The sequence below is a fragment of the Lathyrus oleraceus genome, chromosome 4, assembly GCF_024323335.1.
Source record: "Lathyrus oleraceus cultivar Zhongwan6 chromosome 4, CAAS_Psat_ZW6_1.0, whole genome shotgun sequence".
Lineage (NCBI taxonomy): Eukaryota > Viridiplantae > Streptophyta > Magnoliopsida > Fabales > Fabaceae > Lathyrus > Lathyrus oleraceus.
The window spans coordinates 471761107-471784043 of record NC_066582.1 but is presented as its reverse complement, the minus strand read 5'-3'; the positions used below and the strand labels follow the sequence as shown (position 1 = coordinate 471784043).

The 22937-nt window shown below is 36.8% G+C and overlaps 2 protein-coding genes across 3 annotated transcripts; one reads left to right on the top strand and one right to left on the bottom strand.

Annotated features, from left to right (window-relative positions):
• Positions 1-19669: 19669 nt before the first annotated feature.
• LOC127076218 (54S ribosomal protein L51, mitochondrial) lies at positions 19670-22418 on the top strand. 2 transcript variants are annotated; one of them, XM_051017806.1, is made up of 4 exons: positions 19670-19950; positions 20416-20522; positions 20607-20750; positions 22028-22418. In XM_051017806.1, the coding sequence occupies exons 1-4, from the start codon at positions 19871-19873 to the stop codon at positions 22030-22032; spliced, it is 336 nt and encodes a 111-aa protein (XP_050873763.1). In that variant the 5' UTR covers positions 19670-19870; the 3' UTR covers positions 22033-22418. The 2 variants fall into 2 exon arrangements, with proteins under 2 accessions (XP_050873763.1, XP_050873762.1); XM_051017805.1 differs by lacking the exon at positions 22028-22418 and having other exon boundaries at positions 20607-21019.
• LOC127076217 (GDSL esterase/lipase 1) lies at positions 20900-22550 on the bottom strand. The gene is made up of 5 exons (XM_051017804.1): positions 22211-22550; positions 21957-22078; positions 21630-21860; positions 21301-21550; positions 20900-21224 (listed from the first exon to the last, which is right to left on the bottom strand). The coding sequence occupies exons 1-5, from the start codon at positions 22476-22478 to the stop codon at positions 20989-20991; spliced, it is 1107 nt and encodes a 368-aa protein (XP_050873761.1). The 5' UTR covers positions 22479-22550; the 3' UTR covers positions 20900-20988.
• Between the last annotated feature and the right edge of the window lie 387 nt (positions 22551-22937).

Genomic DNA, 22937 nt, shown 5'->3' with positions numbered 1-22937 from the left:
AACCTACGGGATGTCGTTTTGCAAGTTCTGACATGCGTTGGAAAGCTAAGAGAAAGAGCTACAACTTTTATGTTGAAGCCAAAAGCTGATTCAAAGTGAAGACGTCTCAAATAATTCGTTGAAGTTTCGTACTTTAGGAAATATTTTCTTTTGGGCCATTTGTTGGGCCGAATTTAGGTTTTCCGACCCAGTTTGAATTATAAGTGAAACTCTTATTCTGTTTAAAAGGGCAGCCGCGGTACAGTAGCAAAGACACATTATTCACCATAACTTTTTGCTTTTGTGCGATCATGAAGATGAACTAATCTTCTAGAGTCAATCTGCTGTAACCGAATTTCCAAGACTTTGAGGTTTTTATTCTATCAATTTAATTTCATTCTCTTTCAATTCTATTCTATGAAATTTCATTTGCGTAATCTGTATTTTATGGAATGGTTTTGATTAAATTCGTATGATTACATTCCTAACTATTAATCGCCGTTTTCGTCGCTTTGTCTTTAAATTGCGTTTGTAAATTGTGTTTGCTTAATTCACGATTGTATTTATCCGTTTGCTTAATTCGGAATATAGGAATATAAATCCGTCATATACCTATTGCGCTTGTCAATCGAATTTGAATCGAATAGAGATCGAAGCCGCTTAGGGAATTGGTAGGTAAAAATCAGTGATTAGCCGGAAATCAAAAACAGTAGATTGACTTATTTTATAATCGCTTATTTTAATCATTTTTTTGCTTTATTTTCTAAATCGACTACTAAACATAAACCCCCATTAAATCGATTTCATTAGGTTAAGAATAATACAAGAATCCTTGCGATACGATACTCGAGTTGCCGCTTCCACTAAACTACAGTTTTCTAATTACTCGTTTTGACCAGTGTGCGACAGCGGATCAAATTGACGTTGTTGCCGGGGATTCTTGTTGTTTTTAATCGTTAGTTGAGTCATAGGTGTCGATTGTAGTGTTTTGGCCCTCCGATTTATTGTTTTGGCCAATTCGCGTCCGTTCGTCCGACATGGTCCGTCCGTGTCCGAAAACCCGGTTTTCAAAAAAATTATGTCCGATTCAAATTCTGTTTTGTCTACTAGGAGCAGAAAAATCGTGCGATCATTAGTCCTGTACTCCTGGAAAGAGTTACGGGAAACCATCGTCAAATTCCCAAATTCATCTTTTTTCTATTTTTATGAATTTTTTCCTGTTTTCATAGTCTCGAAAAAATTCTAAAAAATTTCCAAAATTCTTATTTCGTCTAATTAGATTAAATTTTGTGTTTTTGTATTTTTCTGAATTTATTTTGATCATTTTTTTTTTGTTTCTGCCTAATAGGGACATTGTTGACATTTTCGCATTTGTTGCTGCATTAGTTTTGGCTACTAGGTCTGGTTGTTCTGATCTTTTTGATTTTGATCCTGAGATAGAGAGAGCCTTGCACGCACGCCGTAGAGAAAATCAAGCTAGCACTAGTTCACCACCCGTTAGCGATTCTGATTATGACTATTTGCATAACTTATTTGGTTCTAATTTTGAACTTGATTTTAATAACATGGCTGAACAAAGAACACTAAGGCAGCTTGCTACTCCTGATATGAATTACAATGGTTTATATATTAAATATGTTGATGTTACTATTCCTTTTGAGTTGAAATCTGGTTTAATACACGTGTTGCCAAGGTTTAGTGGTCTTGCAGGTGAGGATCCGCATAAGCATCTTAAGGAATTTCAGGTTGTTTGCTCTACACCATTGAGACCTGAAGGAATCACCGAAGATCACATCAAGCTGAGAGCCTTCCCGTTTTCACTACAGGGTGCTGCCAAGGATTGGTTATATAATCTTGAGCCGAATTCTGTCATGACTTGGAATGATTTGAAGATAGTCTTCCTAGAGAGATACTTTCCTGCCTTCAGGGCTGCATCAATCCGAAAAGATATATGTGGTATTAGACAGGGAAATGAGTCATTGGCTGGGTATTGGGAGAGATTCAAATAATTAGTATCCAGCTGCCCTCAACATCAAATTACTGAACAACTGCTTATTCAGTATTTCTATGAGGGATTATTACCAATGGATAGAAACCAGAATTGAAGAGCTTACTTCTTTAGTGAAACAAATGGCAGTGAGTAAACCTCAAACATCAAAGTTGTGTGGTATTTGTACTTCTACTGAACATCCAACTGACACATGTCCTATTCTTCAAGATGAGTCGGTCACTCAGTTGCCTCAAGCATATGCAGCTAACTTTTTCAACCAAAGCAACAATCAGAAAGGGTACAACATTCCTGACTTGTCCACCAACAAATATCACCCCAATTGGAGGAACCATCCAAACCTTCGATATGGAAACTAGCAGCCCACCCAACAACAATTAGTCATACCCCTGCCACAACCACAAACCACTCCCCAAGTCTCCACCTCTGCACCTTCCGGGCCTTCATTAGAGGATCTTGTCAAACAAATGGTTGTGAACAATCTCCAATTTCAGCAACGAACATATTCCAGTATCCAGACTTTGCAGACACTGATTGGACAACTTGCCACTTCGATGAATGCCATGCAGCAAGCCCAAGGATAAAACCAACTTCCTGCCCAAACAGTTGTAAATCCAAAAGGCCCTAATGATAATGTGAGTGCAATTTCGTTGAGATCCGGGAAGGTAACAGAACCAGCCCCAGAAAAAAATAAAAAACTTCTTGAGGTAACACCTGAACCTTTTTCTGTTGTGATAGAAACTGAACCCTCTGTTGTGGTAGAAACTGAAAAAGAAAAAGAGAAGGAGTATGTGCCACCAGTTCCCTTCCCACATAGAATACTGAAAAATAAAAGGACTGATGATGGAGACAAGGAGAGAGAGATTTTAGATGTGTTCAGAAAAGTGGCGGTAAACATTCCGTTTCTTGATGTTATTAAGCAGGTTCCAAAGTATGCAAAATTTCTAAAAGACTTGTGCACAAGTAAGAGAAGGTTGAAGGGAAATGAGAGAGTAAATTTGGGACGAAACATTTCAGCCCTTACCCAGCCTAAACATTCACCTGAAAAAGCTACTATTTCATCCCACAATCAGGCCATACCCCAAAAATGCAAGGATCCAAGAACTTTTGCTATTCCATGTACCATTGGGGATAGTAAATTCGAAAATTGCATGCTTGATTTGGGAGTGGGCATTAATGTTATGCCTACTTCTGTTTATAATAACCTTGATCTTGGTCCTTTGCAACATACAGGTTTAATCATTCAACTGGCGAACAGAAGCAATGCTCGCCCTATTAGAGTAGTGGAAGATGTGCTTGTTCAAGTTAATAACTTGATTTTTCCTGCAAATTTCTATATTTTGGACATGTATGGAGAAATAAATTCAAGCAGATCGCCCATCATTTTAGGCAGACCGTTCATAAAAACGGAGAAAACAAAAATTGATGTCGACGATGGAACCATGTTCATGGAATTTAGTGACATTGTCGCAAAATTTAACATTTTCGATGCCATGAAACATCCCTTGGGGGAGCATTCTGTTTTTCATATTGAATTGATCTCTAGTTGGTTGATGACACTTTTTTTGAATTGTTTTCACTTGATTTTCCATCTCTATCTGGGTTTGATGATGTTTATTCATGTGATGATTGTACTTACACTAAACTTTGTGTTGTATGTGCTGAGATTGATGCTGCCTTGCAGGGTAATATTTCTCCTACAAGTGAAGTTGTCCATGAAGCTGTTTATTCAGTTGAAGCTCTCGACATCCTGACTGTCCCAAACACCCTATCCATTGAGCAACCACCTTCCCTAGAGCTGAAACAACTCCCTGAAAATCTGAAATATGCTTATTTAGATAGTAATGAAAAACTTTCGGTTATAATTTCTTCTAACCTTGATTTCAATCAAGAAAATAAGCTTTTGCAGGTTTTGAGGAAGCATAAAAAGGCGATTGGATGGACATTGACTGACATACCAGGCATTAGTCCCTCAATGTGTATGCACAAGATTTTACTTGAGGATGGTTGTAAAACAGTGAGGCAGCCCCAAAGGAGGCTTAATCCTTTGATTCTAGATGTTGTGAAGAAAGAGGTAACCAAACTCTTGCAAGCAGGTATCATTTATCCTATCTCTGACAGTAAATGGGTAAGCCCAGTGCAGGTTGTACCTAAGAAATCTGGACTAACAGTGGTCAAAAATGAAAAAAATGAACTTGTTCCCACTAGAGTTCAGAATAGTTGGAGAGTTTGTATTGATTACAGGAGATTGAATCAGGCTACTAGAAAGGATCACTTCCCTTTGCCGTTCATTGACCAAATGCTTGAACGACTAGCTGGTAAATCACACTATTGTTTTCTTGATGGTTTTTCAGGTTACTTTCAGATTCATATTGCACCAGAAGATCAAGAAAAGACCACTTTTACGTGTCCATTTGGTACATTTGCTTACAGGAGGATGCCTTTTGGTCTTTGTAATGCTCCTGGCACATTTCAAAGATGCATGATTAGCATTTTTGCTGATTTTATTGAAAATTGCATGGAAGTGTTTATGGATGATTTCACTTTTATGGTTCTTCATTTGATGGATGTTTAAATAGTTTAATTTGGTTTTAGAGAGATGCATCAAAACAGACCTTGTTTTAAATTATGAAAAATTTCATTTTATGGTCGAACATGGAATTGTCCTGGGTCACATAATTTCTAAAAAAGGAATTTCAGTAGACCCTGCTAAGGTTGATGTTATTTCTACACTTCCTTACCCATCTTGCATTCGCGAGATTCATTCTTTTCTTGGTCATGCAGGTTTTTACAGGCGCTTCATAAAGGATTTCAGCAAGATAGCTCTTCCGCTGTCAAACTTGTTGAAGAATGATGTCACTTTCAACTTCGATGACAATTGCAAAAAAGCATTTGACTTCTTGAAGAAAGCATTGACCTCCGCCCCTATCATCCAGCCCCCTGACTGGACCCTCCATTTCGAGATTATGTGTGATGCTTCTAACTATGCTGTTGGGGCGGTCCTTGCACAAAGAGTTGACAAGGTTGCCCATGTTATTTATTATGCTTCTAGGACTTTAGATTCTGCACAGTCTAATTACACCACCATTGAAAAGGAACTTCTAGCTATTGTTTTTGCTCTTGATAAATTCAGATCATATTTGTTAGGTTCCAAGGTTGTTGTTTTTACTGACCATGCAGCTTTAAAATACTTGTTAAAAAACCCAGAAGCAAAACCAAGATTGATTTGGTGGATGTTGTTGCTCTAAGAGTTTAATATGGAGATTAAAGATAAAAGTGGAGCTGAGAACTTGGTGGCTGATCATTTGAGCAGGATAGAGAGGGACGAAGATCCTTTTCCCATTCATGATGACTTTCCTGATGAGCAGCTTTTACTTTTGCATGGGGTTACTTCTTGGTTTGCTGATATTGTAAATTATCTTGTTGCTGGTGTTTTTCCTGCAGGTGCATCTAGGACACAAATTCACAAACTCAAGAGTGACGCCAAATATTATGTTTGGGATGATCCATATCTTTGGAAGTTTGGTAGTGATAAGGTAATTAGGATATGTGTCCCGACTATGATATTGAATCTATTTTGCATCTTTCTCATGCTTCTCAAGTAGGGGGCACTTTGGTCCTCAAAGGACTTCAAGAAAAGTCTTAGACTCAGGTTTCTATTGGCCCACTGTTTTTAAAGATGCCTATGAGACCTATAGAACTTGTAAAGAGTGCCAAATAGCAGGTACAACCATCACTTGTAAGAGTGAAATGCCTCAGTAACCTGTGCTTTTCTGTGAGGTATTTGATGTATGGGGAATCGACTTCATGGGTCCCTTTCCTATATCATTTGGTTTTCTATACATTTTTCTTGTTGTTGATTATGTTTCAAAGTGGGTGAAAGTTATCCCCACTAGGACTAGCGATTCTAGAGTTGTTGCAGATTTTGTCAGGTCCAATATTTTTTTGCAGGTTTGGGATCCCTCGAGCTATCATAAGTGACCAAGGCACTCATTTCTGTAACCGCACCATGGAAGCTTTTCTCCGGAAGTATGGAGTTGTGCACAAAGTCTCTATCGCATATCACCCACAAACTAATGGGCAAGCTGAGATCTCAAACAGGGAGATCAAACAGGTCTTAGAGAAAATGGTGCAACCAAACAGGAAGGACTGGAGTCGTCGTCTAGAAGACGCACTTTGGGCTCAAAGAACCGCTTTTAAGACACCAATATGGATGTCCCCCTATCGACTTGTTTTTGGTAAGGCATGTCACCTTCCTGTAGAGATAGAACATTGTGCTTATTGGGCGGTAAAAAGTTATAATTTGGAGATGCAACAAGCAGGTATTGAAAGAAAACTCCAATTACAACAACTTGAAGAACTTAGGCTAGAGGCTTATGAGAGCTCTAGGATTTATAAAGAGAAAACTGAGCACTTCCATGATAAGATGATTTATAGGAAGGAATTCTCTGTGGGCCAACAGGTTTTACTATTTAACTTCCGCCTTAAGCTTATGGATGGGAAACTTCAATCCAAGTGGATTGGCTCTTTTGTTGTTACTAATATTTTCCCTCATGGTGCAGTAGAAATAAAAAGTGCAGGTACTGATAAAACCTTTAAGGTTAATGGGCAGCGCCTGAAGATATTCCATGAAAGTGCGGTGCCTGAAGATGCACTCTTAGAAGAGCTTTCCTTGGAAAAGCCCACCTACCATGCAACTTGACCAGGAGCACTTTTTCCTTTCCTCTCACTCTTATTTAATAGTTGGGTCCTTTCATTGAGGACAATGCATATTTTAAGTGTGGGGGAGGGAACCATTTATTTGTTTTATTTTCTTTGTTTTTTTTCAAGTTTTTCTCTGTTTTGGTTTTTGTTTGCTTTCTTAAAAAAAATTGCATGCCTTCTCCTTTGGTTTTTGAGTTACAATTATGAGTGTTTTTCTTAGTTCTCTTGACTAAAGTCTTGTGGTGTGATGTGAAAAATTTGTTGTGCATTTTTAGTATGATAGGTAGGACTAGACTCTAAATTGTATATCTTTAGCAGTAGATCATTAACCCTGGTGAGCTTTGAGTCTTATTGTAGCACCTCAAATTTGCCCTCCTCATTCATGCATTCATTTTAGGTCATTTAACATTTCATATTGCATTTCACCATGTCAATCAGAATTAGCTCCAGGAGTTTGTCTTCCAAGAATCTTGGATATCATCCAAGTCACTTTGTGGGTTCTATCTAATTGATCAGTCAACACAAGGGAGATTGCGCATCAACTAGAGGTTTTCTTTAAAGGATCAAGCTTAATGGGCTCAGTACGATTCAAAATTCAACTATGAAGCCAAAAGTCAACTGTTGGTCAACTGAAGGTGAAATGGCCAGGGAATGACTTGAGTTACTTCCAACATGTTCAAATAGGGTCTATTCGTCATTCAAAACGTTAATCTTGAAGGATCAAAAGTTTGTTCATGAGCTGTCATGCTCGCTAGGCGAGCAGAATGGGTCGCCTAGCGAGTCCCGAGAAAAGCCACCAGAATCACCTGCGCTCAGAGGAATTTCCTGAACTGTCATGCTCGCTAGGCGAGGAGATTCTTCGCTAGGCGAATCCCACGCGTTTTGAAAATAAAAAAAATATAACAGAAAAATCTTGGACTTGGACCTCTCTCATTTGAGCCCACAAAGCCACGAAAATCAGGTTATAAATTCTAAAAAATTCAGTGGAAAAACCCTAGAAGAACTAACAGAATTCAGAGCAACCTCCATAGACACTGAAGAAAAAACTCCTTTGCACAGGATCACCTCTACCAATTCCATCTCATATAAACCCTAAGATTGCTTTGCAAACCCAACGGTGCCATTCAATTTTAATCGATCTCTCCAATCAGGTTTGCCCTATTTCCACTACTTTATGCTTTCAACCTGAAATTTCTGAATGTATGAGGTATTATGGGTGAATTTGGAAGAGTGGGTATCGTTAGGTTTTGCATGTGGGTTCAGATGTGCATGAATGTGTAGAACAATACCTTGAACGTTTGATCACTTAATTTCTGAAATGAGCACCATAGGGTTTGGGGTTTCGGAAATCGTACTGTTATTAGAGAAGAACCCAGAACCCGCAGGCATTCGCTAGCACCTCGCTAAGCGAACCCGCAGCGAAGCTTCGCTAAGCCTTCGCTAAGCGAAGCAGTAGCGATCGCGACAGTAGCTGCTTTTTCTGTTTGCTCTCTAATTTGTTTTGTGTTTGTTATGACATGCTTTCTATTGCATCCGGGCATATGTTTTAGTATGTACGTCATGTCTTGATGTGTGGATCCTTGCCCCCTGACTTTGAGTTCTGATATCCTTTTGATGCCTTTATTTGACAAGAGGTTTAGGCCTCCTATCCTTGGTTACTTTTTGTGAGCTTTTTGTGAACTTTAATGGCATGATTCATATGGTTACATTTTGATTCTCTTATTTGGTGCAACTCTTGATTGCACCCCATCTTGTTATTCTAACTTGTTTGTTGAGTTTTGTGAGGGCTCACATGACTCTTGAAGAGATAGCTTGCTTGGTATTCCACTTTATTTGTGGGATACCATTTGGAGATTTATTCTGATTGCTTTGCTGACTTGTTTTCTTTGATGGTGCTAGCCTAAGAGATCTCCGGGTTTCTTATTTCTTTAATTGCTGTTACTTCGGATCTTTATCCGTGTGGTAGATCTCTTGATCCCTCTTACATCTTTCCCGTATTTTACCGCTTTCTTAGCTGGAAGACCTCGATAGGAGGCAATGTTTTGTGTGTTTACTTTTGTGCCCAAAGACCTCCAAGAAGTGGCACCAGTGCTAAAGACCTCCATGAAGAGGCAATTGACGGATAAAAGGGATCAGTAGTCAATCCCCCGTTATTCAGTGTGTCATTCTTTATGCTCGCACTACGTGTCGATGCTTCAGAACAAAAGCCCAGGATCTTTTGTCCGGTCAGTCAGTGGAGAGGGTTCCACCTTTCTGAACCCCCACGCTTTGTCTTGAGTTCACCCTGTCTAGGGTTAAGAGCTATGAGGTCTTATCCTCATTACCCTTTTGATCTGCTCACCCTGACGTTCAATGTCAGTGGTTAAGAGCCCATTTGATTACCTTTCCATGGCTTGTTTGTCGAGGTTCACATGATCCCCCTTGACTAAAGCCCTACCCATGTATGTTTGAGCCTCCTTGTTGGCGTGTTTACTTTATGCATGTTTGTTTTGTATGGTGTGATCGTCTCCCCATAGGATTGCTAGGCTTCGTACAGTCTCTCGTTTGCATGTCAATTAAGGTAGCACGGTTCCTTTGTCTAGGACTTCCTTTTTGCATGAGCATTCCTAAAACACAAACAAACTCATTGATTTTTCTTCTCCTAAGAACACGTTAACTCCTTCTACTACAGGCGAGTAAGCCTCCAAAGGTCGAGCATCTGGTAGATTGCGTAGTAACGTCGTTCATCTAAAAAACACAAAACAAATAAAAATAGGTCAGCCGAGCTACGAAGACTCTAATTCTCATATTCAGATGAGATACGTATGCAGTGGATGCGACATCCGTGCGAGTCATTTTCTTTTGTCCCCTCTTTTAGTAAATAGTACATTAGATAAACTCACACCCTTTAGACAAGAACAACAAGAGTGGATCCTGTAGAGTACTACGGATGCGTAGGGGTGCTAATACCTTCCCTTCGCATAATCGACTCCCGAACCCAAATTTGGTTGCGAGACCTTGCCTTTTCCTTTCCTTTTTCCAAGTTTACTTCGAGCGTTTCCTTTCCCTCCTTTGGGATAAATAACGCACGGTGACGACTCTTCTGTCATTTCTCTTTTTTTTCGTCGGTTGTTTTTTTTCGCATTCCTTTTTTAGGTTGCGACACTTATATGGATAACATACAAAAATCCATCTATTTCTTTCTTGTGTGATTCGCTCATGTCTGTTGGTCTCTAGAACTTGAATTGACTCTTGTTGATGTTGTTGTTTACTTGTGCATACTGATATGATAAAGGAAATTTTGTTTTCTTTTGTTTTTTTAGCCAGTTAGTCAAAAAGTCAATCCTAAAATAATTGCATCCCTTGTTTGAAACCCCCTTGAGCCTATTATCATTTTTTTAATTTAAAACTCATTACAAGCCGAGAAGTGAAAAACAATGTTATCACCCTATTCAAAGGGTTGAAAGAGTCTTGTTTGGAGTTGTGTGGGGTTGAATAATTATATTTGTAATATTTCAGAAGTTGGCAGAAAAAGAAAAAAAAAGAATGAAAAAATAGAAGGATAAGAGGAAGAAAAAATAGAAGGATAAGAGGAAGAAAAAAAAAGGAATTATGTTTGTAATATTTCAATACATGTCAATACATACTCCTTAAAAAAAAGAATAAAAAGAGGAAAGAGAAGAGAAAACAATTGCTATAGAGTTGTTCAAGTGAATGAAATATTTTGTAAATTCAACTCCCGCAGTTTCTTTTAAGTCTCTTTTATCTCTTTGAATTTTAGCCTAGTACCCTTTAGGATTTATCTCACCCTTACCTTGGCCACGTTACAACCAAATAAAAGTCCTTTTGATCTTTGTGTGCATGTATTTCAACTTTGGATGTTAGAGTCCTTTCAAGCTTATGGTAGTACTAATTTTCATGTTGTGCTTTGAGTGTAAACAGTTAATCTAAACACTTGAGAGTTGAGTGAATTATATCCTGTGAGGGTCTTACTGCTGTTGATGTACTTTTTGGTAATTTGTTTTTCTATCTGTTTTGAATGTCATAAAAAGTTGCTTACTAACACCATATTATTGAAGGTTAGACTTAGAATTATGCTTATACATTGTATCTTGAAAACTTTTGGAAGTGCATGCTCTGTTTTCTTTCCTTTTGTTTTGAAATTGTAATTTTGCTCGGAGTGAAAAAGTTCAAGTATGGGGGAATTTGATCAGTGCATTTTGATGCACATTCTTCTATAATTGTACTTAGGAACTTATCTAATTTATTTTGCTTATTTTACTATTTTATTATGTTTTTAGATTTAAGTTCATGTTTGCCTTTAATCTATTTTCGTTTGCTATTTTCAGTTTTAGCGGTTATTTAATACATGTCCACTGTTCGGATCATAACTTGAGCTACGGGATGCCGTTTTGCAAGTTATGACATGCGTTGGAAAGCTAATAGAAAGAGATACAACTTTTATGTTGAAGTCAAAAGCTGATTCGGAGTGAAGACTTCTCAAATAATTCATTAAATTTTCGTACTTTAGGAAATATTTTCTTTTGGGCCATTTGTTGGGCCGAATTTAGGTTTTCCGACCCAGTTTGAATTATAAGTGAAACTCTTATTCTGTTTAAAAGGGAAGCCGAGGTACTGTAGCAAAGACACATTATTCACCATAACTTTTTGCTTTTGTGCGATCATGAAGAGGAACTAATCTTCTAGAGTCAATCTGCTGTAACCGAATTTCCAAGGCTTTGAGGTTTTTATTCTATCAATTTAATTTCATTATCTTTCAATTCTATTCTATGAAATTTCATTTGTTTAATATGTATTTTATGGAATGGTTTTGATTAAATTCGTATGATTGCATTCCTAACTATTAATCTTCGTTTTCATCGCTTTATCGTTAAATTGCGTTTGTAAATCGTGTTTGCTTAATTCACGATTGTATTTATCCGTTTGCTTAATTAGGAATATAGGAAAATAAATCTGTCATATATCTATTGCGCTTGTCAATCGAATTTGAATCGAATAGAGATCGAAGCCGCTTAGAGAATTGGTAGGTAAAAACCAGTGATTACCTGGAAACGAAAACAGTAGATTGACTTATTTTATAATCGCTTATTTTAATCATTTTTTTTTGCTTTGTTTTCTAAATCGACTACTAAACATAAACCCCCCTTAAATCTATTTCATTAGGTTAAGAATAATACAAGAATCCTTGCGATACGATACTCGAGTTGTCGCTTCCGCTAAATTATAGTTTTCTAATTACTCGTTTTGACCCGTGTGCGACAACGGATCAATCATCGTCCAATTAGATCTGATGACGGGAAGTTGACATGAGGTCAAAATTAATAATTTCATGCTTGAGTAAGGTTCTACCTATTCCTCACACTTTTTCCCATAGTGCTTGATACTGAGCCTTATGTGTGTGCCTTTTGAGCAGCTCAAAACAGTTGCCCCCTAAGCCCGTATTCCTCCTTGCTAAAAAAAGGGTTTTGTCGTGTGGGGTTCTAGTCCAAGCCTTTGTCGAAGGGAGTGGGATAACTTTGACGTCAATATCATTGATAACTTTGATGTGTGATCCTATGAATGACAGTAATAATGCCTTATTATCTTAGGGGACTTGAGTATCCTGAACACTTTGATGCGAGATCAAGACCATTGGCAGCATAGTCACATTTCCCAACAGTTGTTGTCGTGGATTGTAGGGTTGTCTAAAGAAGTTAAAAAAGGCTCATGTGTAACTATCCCTCTTTTCATCATTTGTGAGACTTCAAGAATTCTCCCCCTGTTTTCTAAAGTTGCCTTTTGCCTTTGTCAACAGTTTCTCGTCGGTCATCATTACGACGTCTTTACGCCATCTCTTCTAATAAATCTTGCCATGTGTGAATCATCAAACTAATATGTTTCAAGGTAATAACCAGAAGTTATTTTCTCATATGTACTTATTATGCCTTTTTTGGGTTTTTTGGGAAGGTGGTGATGGAGGATTTGAAGGTAGTTTTGATGGATAATGGAATGGTAGCTAGTAGCCTTACGCCTAACGAGGTTGTTGGATGTTTTACCTTTCCTACTTTTCCCTTGCCGAATCCCACTGTTATAGACTATTTCAAGCAGGAACGCAAGGCTCAAACTTATATCAGGGTGCATCATTGTGCTTTTGGATTGACCCTACATACAACGAAGTAATGTGGTGGTTGGAATCCCAATCTTATGATTATACCCATGGTCGTTCTTTTTTGTGTGTTAGTAGTAATTCTAAGATGGACGACTCCTACTGAAGAACTCAAAATGTGAAGGAAGATAATATAATTGTGTGGGTGAACCAAAAGATGTTAGATATCGTATCCTTCTTTGCTCGTAAGGATGGTCTGGATCATGCTTACACTGAGGCGGGTCCCCCTTCGGACTTGGGAGTGTTATCCCATGAAGGAAACAAAATGGTGTGTAGCAAGTATGAAGGGTGTGTGATTCTTCTTCACGAATATTTGTTTTCCTTGATAGGTGTATGCCTTCCTTTCAATGGTTTTGAGGTGGACATTTTGAATCAACTGAGGATTTCCCCTCTCGCAACTGTATCCAGTGAGCTGAGAGATTGTCAAAATCTTCCAATATTGTCGTTAGTACAAGAAAAGTGCACCAAACTTGATGTTATTTCCCACCTTTTTAACACATAACCTTGTTTGGTTGTTTCAGCACAAGGTCAAGATTTTCTCTCCCTTAGATAGGGCCAAAAGATGTCTGAGGTCTACTCCGATAGCATGAAGAATTTCAAAGACCGATTCTTTTTCATTACTCCTCTTACTGAATTGCCCCGTACGAGTATGTGATGTATTCAATTTCAGGCGCCCTCCAAATGTACTAACATGTTTCCAAAATTCTGGTGTCAGGGTCATTTCTTAGCTGAGGTCGGGTCCAATGTCTACCTCATGGACGACTTACCCAAGAGGAGACCTATATAAAGAGGAGACTAGTGGCCTTTTGGGAAATCTTGGTCCTTGTCGAATGTGTCATGTCTTGTGGGGTAGCATCAAAGAAACAAAAGAAGCAAATTATAAAGAACATACTTGTTGGTGGAGGCCACCATTAAAGAGGAGAGGTGTGTCATATTGGGTGAGTAGCGTATGAATTTTCTAAATTTCTTTAATAATTTCCCGTTGATGGTTTCCTTGAACCTTTTGATTTATTGTTTGTAGATAAGATAATGTGTCATAAGATGATGCTTGAAACGAAGAAGACGCTTAGGTCACCCGTTCTCTTGCGGAAGACATCCATGTGTTGGCTACGGGAAGAATTCCAACTACGGGGCCCTCTGCTGACACGATCTCTTTAAACCTTCATATCTCGGATAGTTTGGGGGCACATGGTTCTCCTAGTCAAGTAGTGGTGGAGACTCCTTACGCTCGTTCTCACACGCGACCAGCATAAATTCTTCTAGGGGTATTCCCTTGAGATTCCTTATGGGATATGGAAACACGACAATAGACGTTAGACGATTGTGCAAGATTCAGAAGGATATGGTCTCATGGGATGCTCAACCTCAGCTCTGAGCGCATTGTCGTCGTTACTTTTGGCCTGCCTGATCCTTGCATAGTTAATGAGCTTAAATATTTTATTTTTGAACAAGATCATGCTTATTTTTAAACAAGGCTGAGGTTATTCATCAAGAAGAGATGGCAAGAATGTCGTATCAAATTCCTTAGACGTCAGTTGTCCTAACATTAAAATATCCAAAATTCAATTGTCATATATTTTTCAATTATGTAGGCCACATTTTAAATTTTTACTTTTAAAAGTGAGATATGACTGAAAAGTGTTTAAAATGGATGTATCACTTTGTATGATGGTTATTAGGGTTGCGGTTCAACCGATATTTTAAGAGAAGGAAAAGAAATATGACTTAAAGGTATAAATGTAAGACCATGCCACAATTAATTAACACTTTTTAATCAAAAGGTTTACTTTAAATTAAAAATAAACCTTTTAATTTTAACTTGTTAGGGTAATATTTTTTTTTGACATATATTGAAGTGTATTATTATATACTTTTAAAATAGAGATTATTGTAGGTTTAATACCGTTTTTGGTTTTATATTTTTGAGTCGGAGTTCATTTTGGTATCTAAACTTATAAAAATATCAATTTGATCCTTGAACTTATTGAGAAGAGTCACATACATCCTAACCGTCTAATTTCCACAAATTGAGTTTATTTTGGTCTATGTGACATCCCAATTGGCGTATGTATCATCACATTTATCGTATTTCCCAAGTTTCTTCTCCATATTGTCGCGGCGTGAAAAATACCCGAGCGTAACGAACGCTCAAATTTTAGGTGTTACAAATAGACCCTTATTAACAAATTAAATCGACTTTCCAAAAATAAAATATCATAGGTTTTTCAAAATTGCGCCCAAAAGTACTTAGGTAATCTCATTTCACTTATCATGGTCCGAGCCAATTCTTCTAAAACACAGTTTTATGCGCTCAACATCACCATTTTGTTGTGGAGTTCTCGGAAATGAGAAGTTATGGGCAATCCCGTTTTCTTTATAAAAGTTTTGAAAATGATGGTTAACAAAATCACCACCGTGATCACCATGGAGTGTGAAAATTTTTAAACTAAAAATATCTTGGACAAGCTTATCAAAATTAATGAAAGCTTCAAAACTTTCATCCTTATGGGTTAGAAATAATGTCCAAGTGAATCTCGAGTACTCATTAACAATCACAAACCCATAATAATTGCCTGATAAACTTCTTGTTCGTGAAGGGCCAAACAAGTCTAGACGGAGAAGCTCAAGAGATTTTGAAGTCTAAACAACCTTTTTTTTATTTAAACGACACTCTCGTTTGCTTTCCCATCTGGAAAAAATCACATAATTTATCTTTTGAAAAATTAATCTTTGGAAGACAAGTCACTAGATTCTTGGATGCTATTATATTGATTAAGTCAAAATGTACGTGACTTAAGCGCCTATGTCATTACCAAGAATCTTCACCCTTGGTGACTAAGCACTTAGTTCCATGCATTGAAATATCATCTAGATCAAGAATATAGACACTATTGATCCTAAAACCCTTAAACACAAGGTCTTTACTTGCCTTATGCTCAACTAAACAACTTAAAGTATAAAAAATCTCGAAGTACCCTTTGTCGCATAATTAGCTAATGCTAAGTTGGTTATGTTTAAGCCCTTTAACTAAAAGCACACTTTCAATGGTGATTATGGAAGGATTTCCCATAATACCTTCAACTAAAATTGTACCTTTGGTGTTGTCCCCATGCGTGAGGTGAGCACTTTCCTTCTCATCGAACTTGATGAATATAGAAGTATGTCCTATCATGTGTCTTGAACATCCGCTATCTAGGAACCATAACCTTTTCGCGTAGACAACACTTTACTGTAGACAATTAAATAGGAAATTTAGGTACCTAACTAGTTTGTCCTTTAGGGTTAGTTGAGGAACACTTAGGAATCCATGTCATTTTACCACTAGAAACTTGAAATTTCCTAATATGACAAAGAGACCTAATATGACCCTTATCACCACAATAATGACAAATAGCTTTAGATGAAATACTTTTTCTATTTCTTCTAGTTACACGAGGGCTTTCCTTAAAACCAACGCCTCTATCACTTGAGAACTAGAACTAGTAAAGGATAGTGAAATAGCATGTGTTAATTGTTCTTTGAGATTTTCAATTTCAAGTTTTAAAGTTGGGCAAATGACACACTCTACTTTTCTATCTTTTCAACTAAAGTGTCGGAAACATTAAAACGATCTTCAACTAGAGATGTATGCGCTTCCTTAAGGGAATCCAAAACGCTATTAAGATCATTTATCTTCTTTTCATGTTTTAAAATCATTTATTTTTGGAGAGAAACTTTCTTAAAAGCATTTATAGAATCCACATACACAAATGCTTGAGTTATGTGATAGAGATCTTATGCTTGTATTAGAATTCAACCACGTTGACAAGTACACAGTTCACAAAATTTACAGATTATTCAAAGACAATGATTAATTGAATAATTGTAGATTACATGAGATGTGTCTTGTAGAATTTATTCAATTAACATCGAATTCTAGCAACATTAGTTTTCCAGAATTTAATCATCACTAAATCTCAACTAGGTACCAATTATAACAAAACCTAACCTTACGTAATAAATTGCTACTAAATGAATAAACGATAAATTATGCTGAGAATTTAAAACCTAAACATGCAATTATTCTACAAAAATTAAAATAAGAGAGAGAGAGAGAGAGAGAGAGAGAGAGAGAGAGAGAGAGAATACACCAGAATGTATAATGGTTTGGAATTCGTCCTCGCTTTGCCTACTCCACTCTTTAATGGTTTCCCATTGGAACCTGTTTTGTTCCTTTTTATTTTGACAATTATTGCAAGAGTTCATACAATCACTAATCCATAACAATGATGAGAAAAATAAATCTCCTATCTAGAACTTGACTTGTATACAACCTAATGCTAAACTCTTATGTAAAATCTTTACTCGATTCTCGCTTCTTGAGTCTTCCAGCTTTACTAATATGCTCATTGTCTTCGTGTGTGGCAACCACCCATTGACTCCACTAATTTCTTGAGCGATAAACCGTCTGAACATTTGAGAAGAACTCCACCTTGTCTTTAGCCTTTCACACAATAACTACCAAGGTCACCTAGAGAGAAGAACCCCATTTTCACTAGAATTTTTCAACACCAATAACAACAACTTCAATCTTGCAAGCTTCATGAAAAACCTTACCAAACCTCAAGAATGATTATTTTAAAGATAATTTCTCCCTCAATCAATTACAAATATCTCATTATCAAGATCTAAAAATCAAAACTAGAGGTTGAAGATGAAAGAATTTTTGTTGCAAGAGTTTGTGAGTTTTCAAAAAGAGAGGGTGTTGATTTCACAAAATCACAACGTAGATTATGAAATTATTGTAAAGTTTTTAAGTTGTTTTTGTAATGAGATGAAAAAATGAATTTATATGTGCTTAAGATTAATCACAAAATTAGATGGAAAATGTTAGTTAGATTCGATTCAACAATATTTTATGATTTGAGTCAAATGAACAAGTGAAGTGTGAAACTAGACAAAAATGTACCCGAACGGGTCGCACGATCGAACACACAACAAAGTCGCCACCGAACTTTATTCATCCCAAAAGAGGGAAGGGAAATATCGACAAAACCCAAAGGGAACATAGAAATGGGTAAGGAAGTCGGTTATGCAAGGGGAAGGTATTAACACCCCTCACATCCATGGTACTCCATGGGAACCGTTTTGAAAGCTCTTGTTTGAATGGGTGTTGCTATCTTCATGCAACTGCAAAACAGAAAATTGGTTAGAAAAAGAGTGCTCGAGGAGGATTGGGGTCCTCATGCCTACGTATTCTCACAGTGTAATGAGAAATTCAGAACCTCGTAGTTCATGGAACTAGAGAGAGAAAGAGGGGAAAAGAAAGAAAAATGCTCGCCAAGGATTTGCATCCTCGTGCCTACGTATCCTTATAGTGCAATAAGGAAGTCAGAGCTCTATAGTTTGGAGGACAAAGACTGAAATAAAGATATATTATGGGTGATGTTTAAACCAAAAGAAATGAGCTTACCAAAGCACTAAGACTGACATGGTAAGTAAGGAAAGCAAGAACTTGTCAAAGCATTGGGACTGACATGACAAGGATCTTACCAAGGCACAAGGACTGATATGGTAAGTAAGGAAAGCAGGAACTTGTCAAACCACTGGGATTAACATGACAAGGATCTAACCAAAGCACTGAGAATGATATGGTAAGGGAATGGTGTTTAAACCAAAAAAGGAGGGGGTTAACCATAAAAATGTATCCCAAAAGAGAGGAAGGGGGTTAACCATAAAGGTGTATCCCAAAAATAGAAAGGGGGTTAACTATAAAGGTGTGTCCCAAAAAGAGGAAGGGAGTTAACCATAAAGGTGTGTCCCCAAAAGAGGTATATAACCATGAAGGTGTCACCTGAATTGTGGTGACAAAACCAAGGAAATATGGGCGTTAACCATAAAGGTGTGTCCCAAAGAAAGGAAATTGCAATGGTGTTTAAACCAAAAGGATCTGAAAAAACGAGTCACAAAGGCTAGCTGCAGGCTTGACAATGAATTGACTGAAATTGCACTAAAGTCTATGAATAAAGATGAATACTCTGAGCAATTGGGTCATTCCTCCCGTACCCAAAATATTCAGAATGAGGATAAAAATGCTCCCTCTCACCCATTCTCTATTGCTTAAGGCTCATGACATGCAAACCTTGTCAATGTTAGACAAGTTGTTGAAGCAGGTTCACAAGGATGATTTACGGGGATGATGCAGATGGTTGATGTCTAGATGGTGCTTGAGGTCTTGTACTTGTTGAGAGGATGAAACTCCAAAGTAACAGAGACAAATCCTATCAAGTGACTAATGGACTTATGATCACTTAACAGAGACAAAGAGAATATGTGCAAGTGTATGATCTAGTTGATCAAATAGAATTTGATCAAGCTAAATCGGGGGGAAAGAGATGGATAGAAGAAACACAATACATGATCAGATAAAGATTAACATAGAGTCTCATTGTTAGGTAGTCCAAGAGAAGTACATGTGGATGCAAGAGTGTACTGAACATAGTCTTATTGTTAGGTAGTCCATGAAAAAGTCATCTGTGTGACAAGTGTTAAGAACAAATAACTATTTAAACAACATTTTAGTAAAAAAATGGTATAATATTAGGGGTGGGGATAAATGTTGTAGTATTAGTTAAAATTTGCATTACTTTTTTAGTTTATGTTGTGTTAAAGAAAAACAATTCTTGCTTTATGGGTTATCTCTAAGCCCAGCGATACTTGGATTGACACCCTCTTCTTGTATTGTTTTTCACCGGACGTAATATTTTTATATTTTCAAAAATAAAATAAAACACTGTGTCTGATGTTATCCTCTAAACTTGTCTCAATTTTTTTACCCAAAAAGAGTTAGAGAAAGTTTTAATTCGAAGCTAATAAAACTTAAATTTAAAATTAAAACTATTTTGGTTAAAAAGTGGGAAAATAAAATTCACCACTTATTCACTGAAACGCACTCTGTAAGGTTAGAACCCTAAACACGGCACAGCACACAGAGCCTCCGTCTCCGTCCACCGTCATCCGCTTCACAACCGCCGGTCATCGGGTTTTACGATCAAATGGCTCTGCGGGGAATTTGGCAACTTAAGAAGCTTGTTGTTAGTTATAGCGATTGGGGTGGAAGTAGCAAAGGTATAAGGTATACATACACCAATCATTTTCTTTAGCTTCGTTAATTTTCCATTTCATCGATTTATGCTTTCAGGAACCATCAAGTTTTTATTTTATTTCGATTTGTGGAATTATTAGGAAAAAGATTAATTTTTTCTTGCTTTTATTCAAATTTTGATTTATGCCTAATCTCAAATCACGTTCATGTATAAGTAATAAGGTTTCTGCATTACAGTAAGAATAAATTCAATATGAATTACAGTAAGTCACAACCATTTTTGGGATGGGCCGCCCCGCACCGCCATTTTGGATTTGGATTGACAACTCTGGTTTGAGAAAATGTTTACATTTACTCTTAAGTTTTGATAATCATAGTGAATCTATGCATCTTCTGCTTGCATTTGCATTTTACCTAGTACTAAAGCATGGATTGTGCTGCTATGAATAATCTTTGTACAGGGAATTCTTACTTTGAGTTTTTAATATTTGATAGGGCATTTATGGAGTCTCATATGCCAGCGTTTAAGGAGTCGACTCCTCAGTTAGAGGTGGCCACTGAAATGATTCGTGGTCAGCATCCACATCTAAAGGCTTTTTACAGTAAGATTCCCGGGATCGCTAGTAACTTTGTCATTAAGTTTTCTTTTCGTTAATTGTAACCAATGATTCTCCTGTGCGAAACAGAGAACCATAACGATCGAGTGGTGTGTGTGAAGAATATGGATCCAGAGGAGATACTTCTGCATGCTACCAGGCTGAGGAATGCACTCGGAAGGAAAGTAATAAAACTGAGGACACGGCATGTAACCAAACACCCTAGTGTGCAAGGTACATGGTCAACTGCATTGAAATTATAGGATGAATGAAACCAGTAGTGATAAGTTACCACTAGTGGTGCTAATTCAATCCTTTTCTTTGATCAATTTATCAAGTATTTGTGATCTGGTTAGCATTATTTCGCATGTTGTCCGGTGCAATTGCCGAAATTTCAATTGTTCATATTAGATACATTTTATTTTGAAAGGGAATCAAAACAAGAAAACACTGTTTTGTTTTGTTACAAGACTCAAATTTCAAAAAGTTGTTTTAGATTGTAAGGCCATGTGACATTTCCATTTCCATTCCAAATCAATCTGGCAAAATGCTGATTCGCTTTATCGGTAGGATGATGAGAGTCAAAGAACACATGTTCACTCACATTTTCACATAACTCATATTCTTTTATCCCTTTCTTTCCTCCACAACTGTCTTCTCCTCTATAAGGCCCACTACCACAACATGCTCTACTTGCTTCTTTGAACCCTTTCCAAAAAAAAAACAATGATTATAATATATATGCTCACAACATAATAAATTATTAGTTTGCATGAGTGAATACCATATTTTGAAGGGTATTTCAACACTTGAGAAAGTGCACTATAGAAATCAGTGACTGAATATATGAACCCCTTTAGCTGATTCTCTAGCTTCTGAACCATTTCTGTGAGTTTCTTATTGTGTAGTTTTGCCACTGCTGAAATTTCTTCTAAGCATTCATATTTTCTTACCAATATTCTTATGCTTGGAGAGCAACCTATAGGGCCTACATTAACCAACCCAAATTTCCTTCCACCTAGCTCATAAATTTCCTACAAAATTATATTTAAGATCTTATAAAACAAGGATGTTTAATCATATTAAGAAATCATTTAATAAAACTTGACCTACTTTGATGACATTTGAGAGGTTTTCAATGACATTATCAACAAATTGTTGATGATCAACAGGTAGAACAACACCTGAGTTTGGATCAACAAGAGTACCATAATCATTGCTTCCAACACTAAACAAGTACACAGATTTGAACATCAATTCCTCTGTTTTTTCATGTCCAAGTTTCTCCCTGAATAATTTCTTCACCTTTCTTAAATAACTCAACTGAGTATTCAAGTCTATCACCTATATATGTTAACAACCATAAATTTAGCATGTAGTTTAAATTTCATAGTTAAAATAGGTAAAGTAATAACCAATGAATTTAAAGACTGAGCTTACACTTTCTTGAGATGTTTGTGAGAGTGCACCAGATCCTCCTGATGCAAAATTAACTCCATAGACATATTCAGGGTGACCTGGATGCAAATATGGTGGAAGCAATGGCAACCCGGCATATTCAGCTGCAGGACTCATCAGAGTTAGAGCAGACTTCAAGATTCAAAACACGAATCAACTTTCATTCGTGTTTAGAGGACAATTCGAGTCTATATACTAGCACAACAAAATAAGTACATGCTTTAAAAAAATAGTACCAACAATATCTGGTATCATGCGTCCGTCGGAAAACCTGCCGGAAGGATATTTGAAGAAAGTTTGTCCATAAGGAGGATAATTAGCTTGATAATCTGTGGTTGTATTGATGTAGTTGTTGTTTCCATTATCAAATAGAGAATCTCCAAATATGAATAGTGTACCATGTTTCTTGGGCAAGCATGTCATGATCATGCTATTGCTAAAACAGTGGTTGATTTGGGTTATAATACCAAAATACAGCACAAACAAATACATTAAAACCCCCATAATTGCAAATTGGAGTTAAATGACATTCTATAATTCCTTTAAAACGACATTCTAATGAAAAAGAAGTTAAATTAGACAATTCACCAAAACAAATTGAAATTGGATTGTTATATGACACGGTCAAAAAAGGAGGCTCTGACGGAGTAGAGTAATTTTATTGTTGTATTCTTCATCAAATACCATGATTTTTGAAATATGCATTGTCTTTTCGGAAATTTTTGAAAATTATATTTTTTTTAACAAAAACAAAGACAAAAGTACCAATAATTTGAAATTTTCAGTACACGCATACCGAAACTTTTGAAATTTTGGTGGAGACATGTAATCTTTTAATGGAAATTGTAAAATTTTCGAGAATTACAACAAAATTTCGGAAATGGTAGAATTTCTGGTATTTGCCACAAAATTTCAAAAATTGTAAAATTATTGGTATAGAGTGAGTGAAAATTGTTCATTTTT

Bases quoted from the DNA above. Each gene is read 5' to 3' on its own strand.
- LOC127076218 (XM_051017805.1), top strand. From the start codon at position 19,871: ATGGCTCTGCGGGGAATTTGGCAACTTAAGAAGCTTGTTGTTAGTTAT. The intron at 19,951-20,415 runs GTATACATACAC...AATATTTGATAG, and splicing joins GGAAGTAGCAAAGGTATAAG to GGCATTTATGGAGTCTCATA. The intron at 20,523-20,606 runs GTAAGATTCCCG...TGTGCGAAACAG, and splicing joins ACATCTAAAGGCTTTTTACA to AGAACCATAACGATCGAGTG.
- LOC127076217 (XM_051017804.1), bottom strand. From the start codon at position 22,478: ATGGGGGTTTTAATGTATTTGTTTGTGCTGTATTTTGGTATTATAACC. The intron at 22,079-22,210 runs GTACTATTTTTT...TGAGTCCTGCAG, and splicing joins CATGATACCAGATATTGTTG to CTGAATATGCCGGGTTGCCA. The intron at 21,225-21,300 runs GTATTCACTCAT...TTTTTTGGAAAG, and splicing joins GAAATACCCTTCAAAATATG to GGTTCAAAGAAGCAAGTAGA.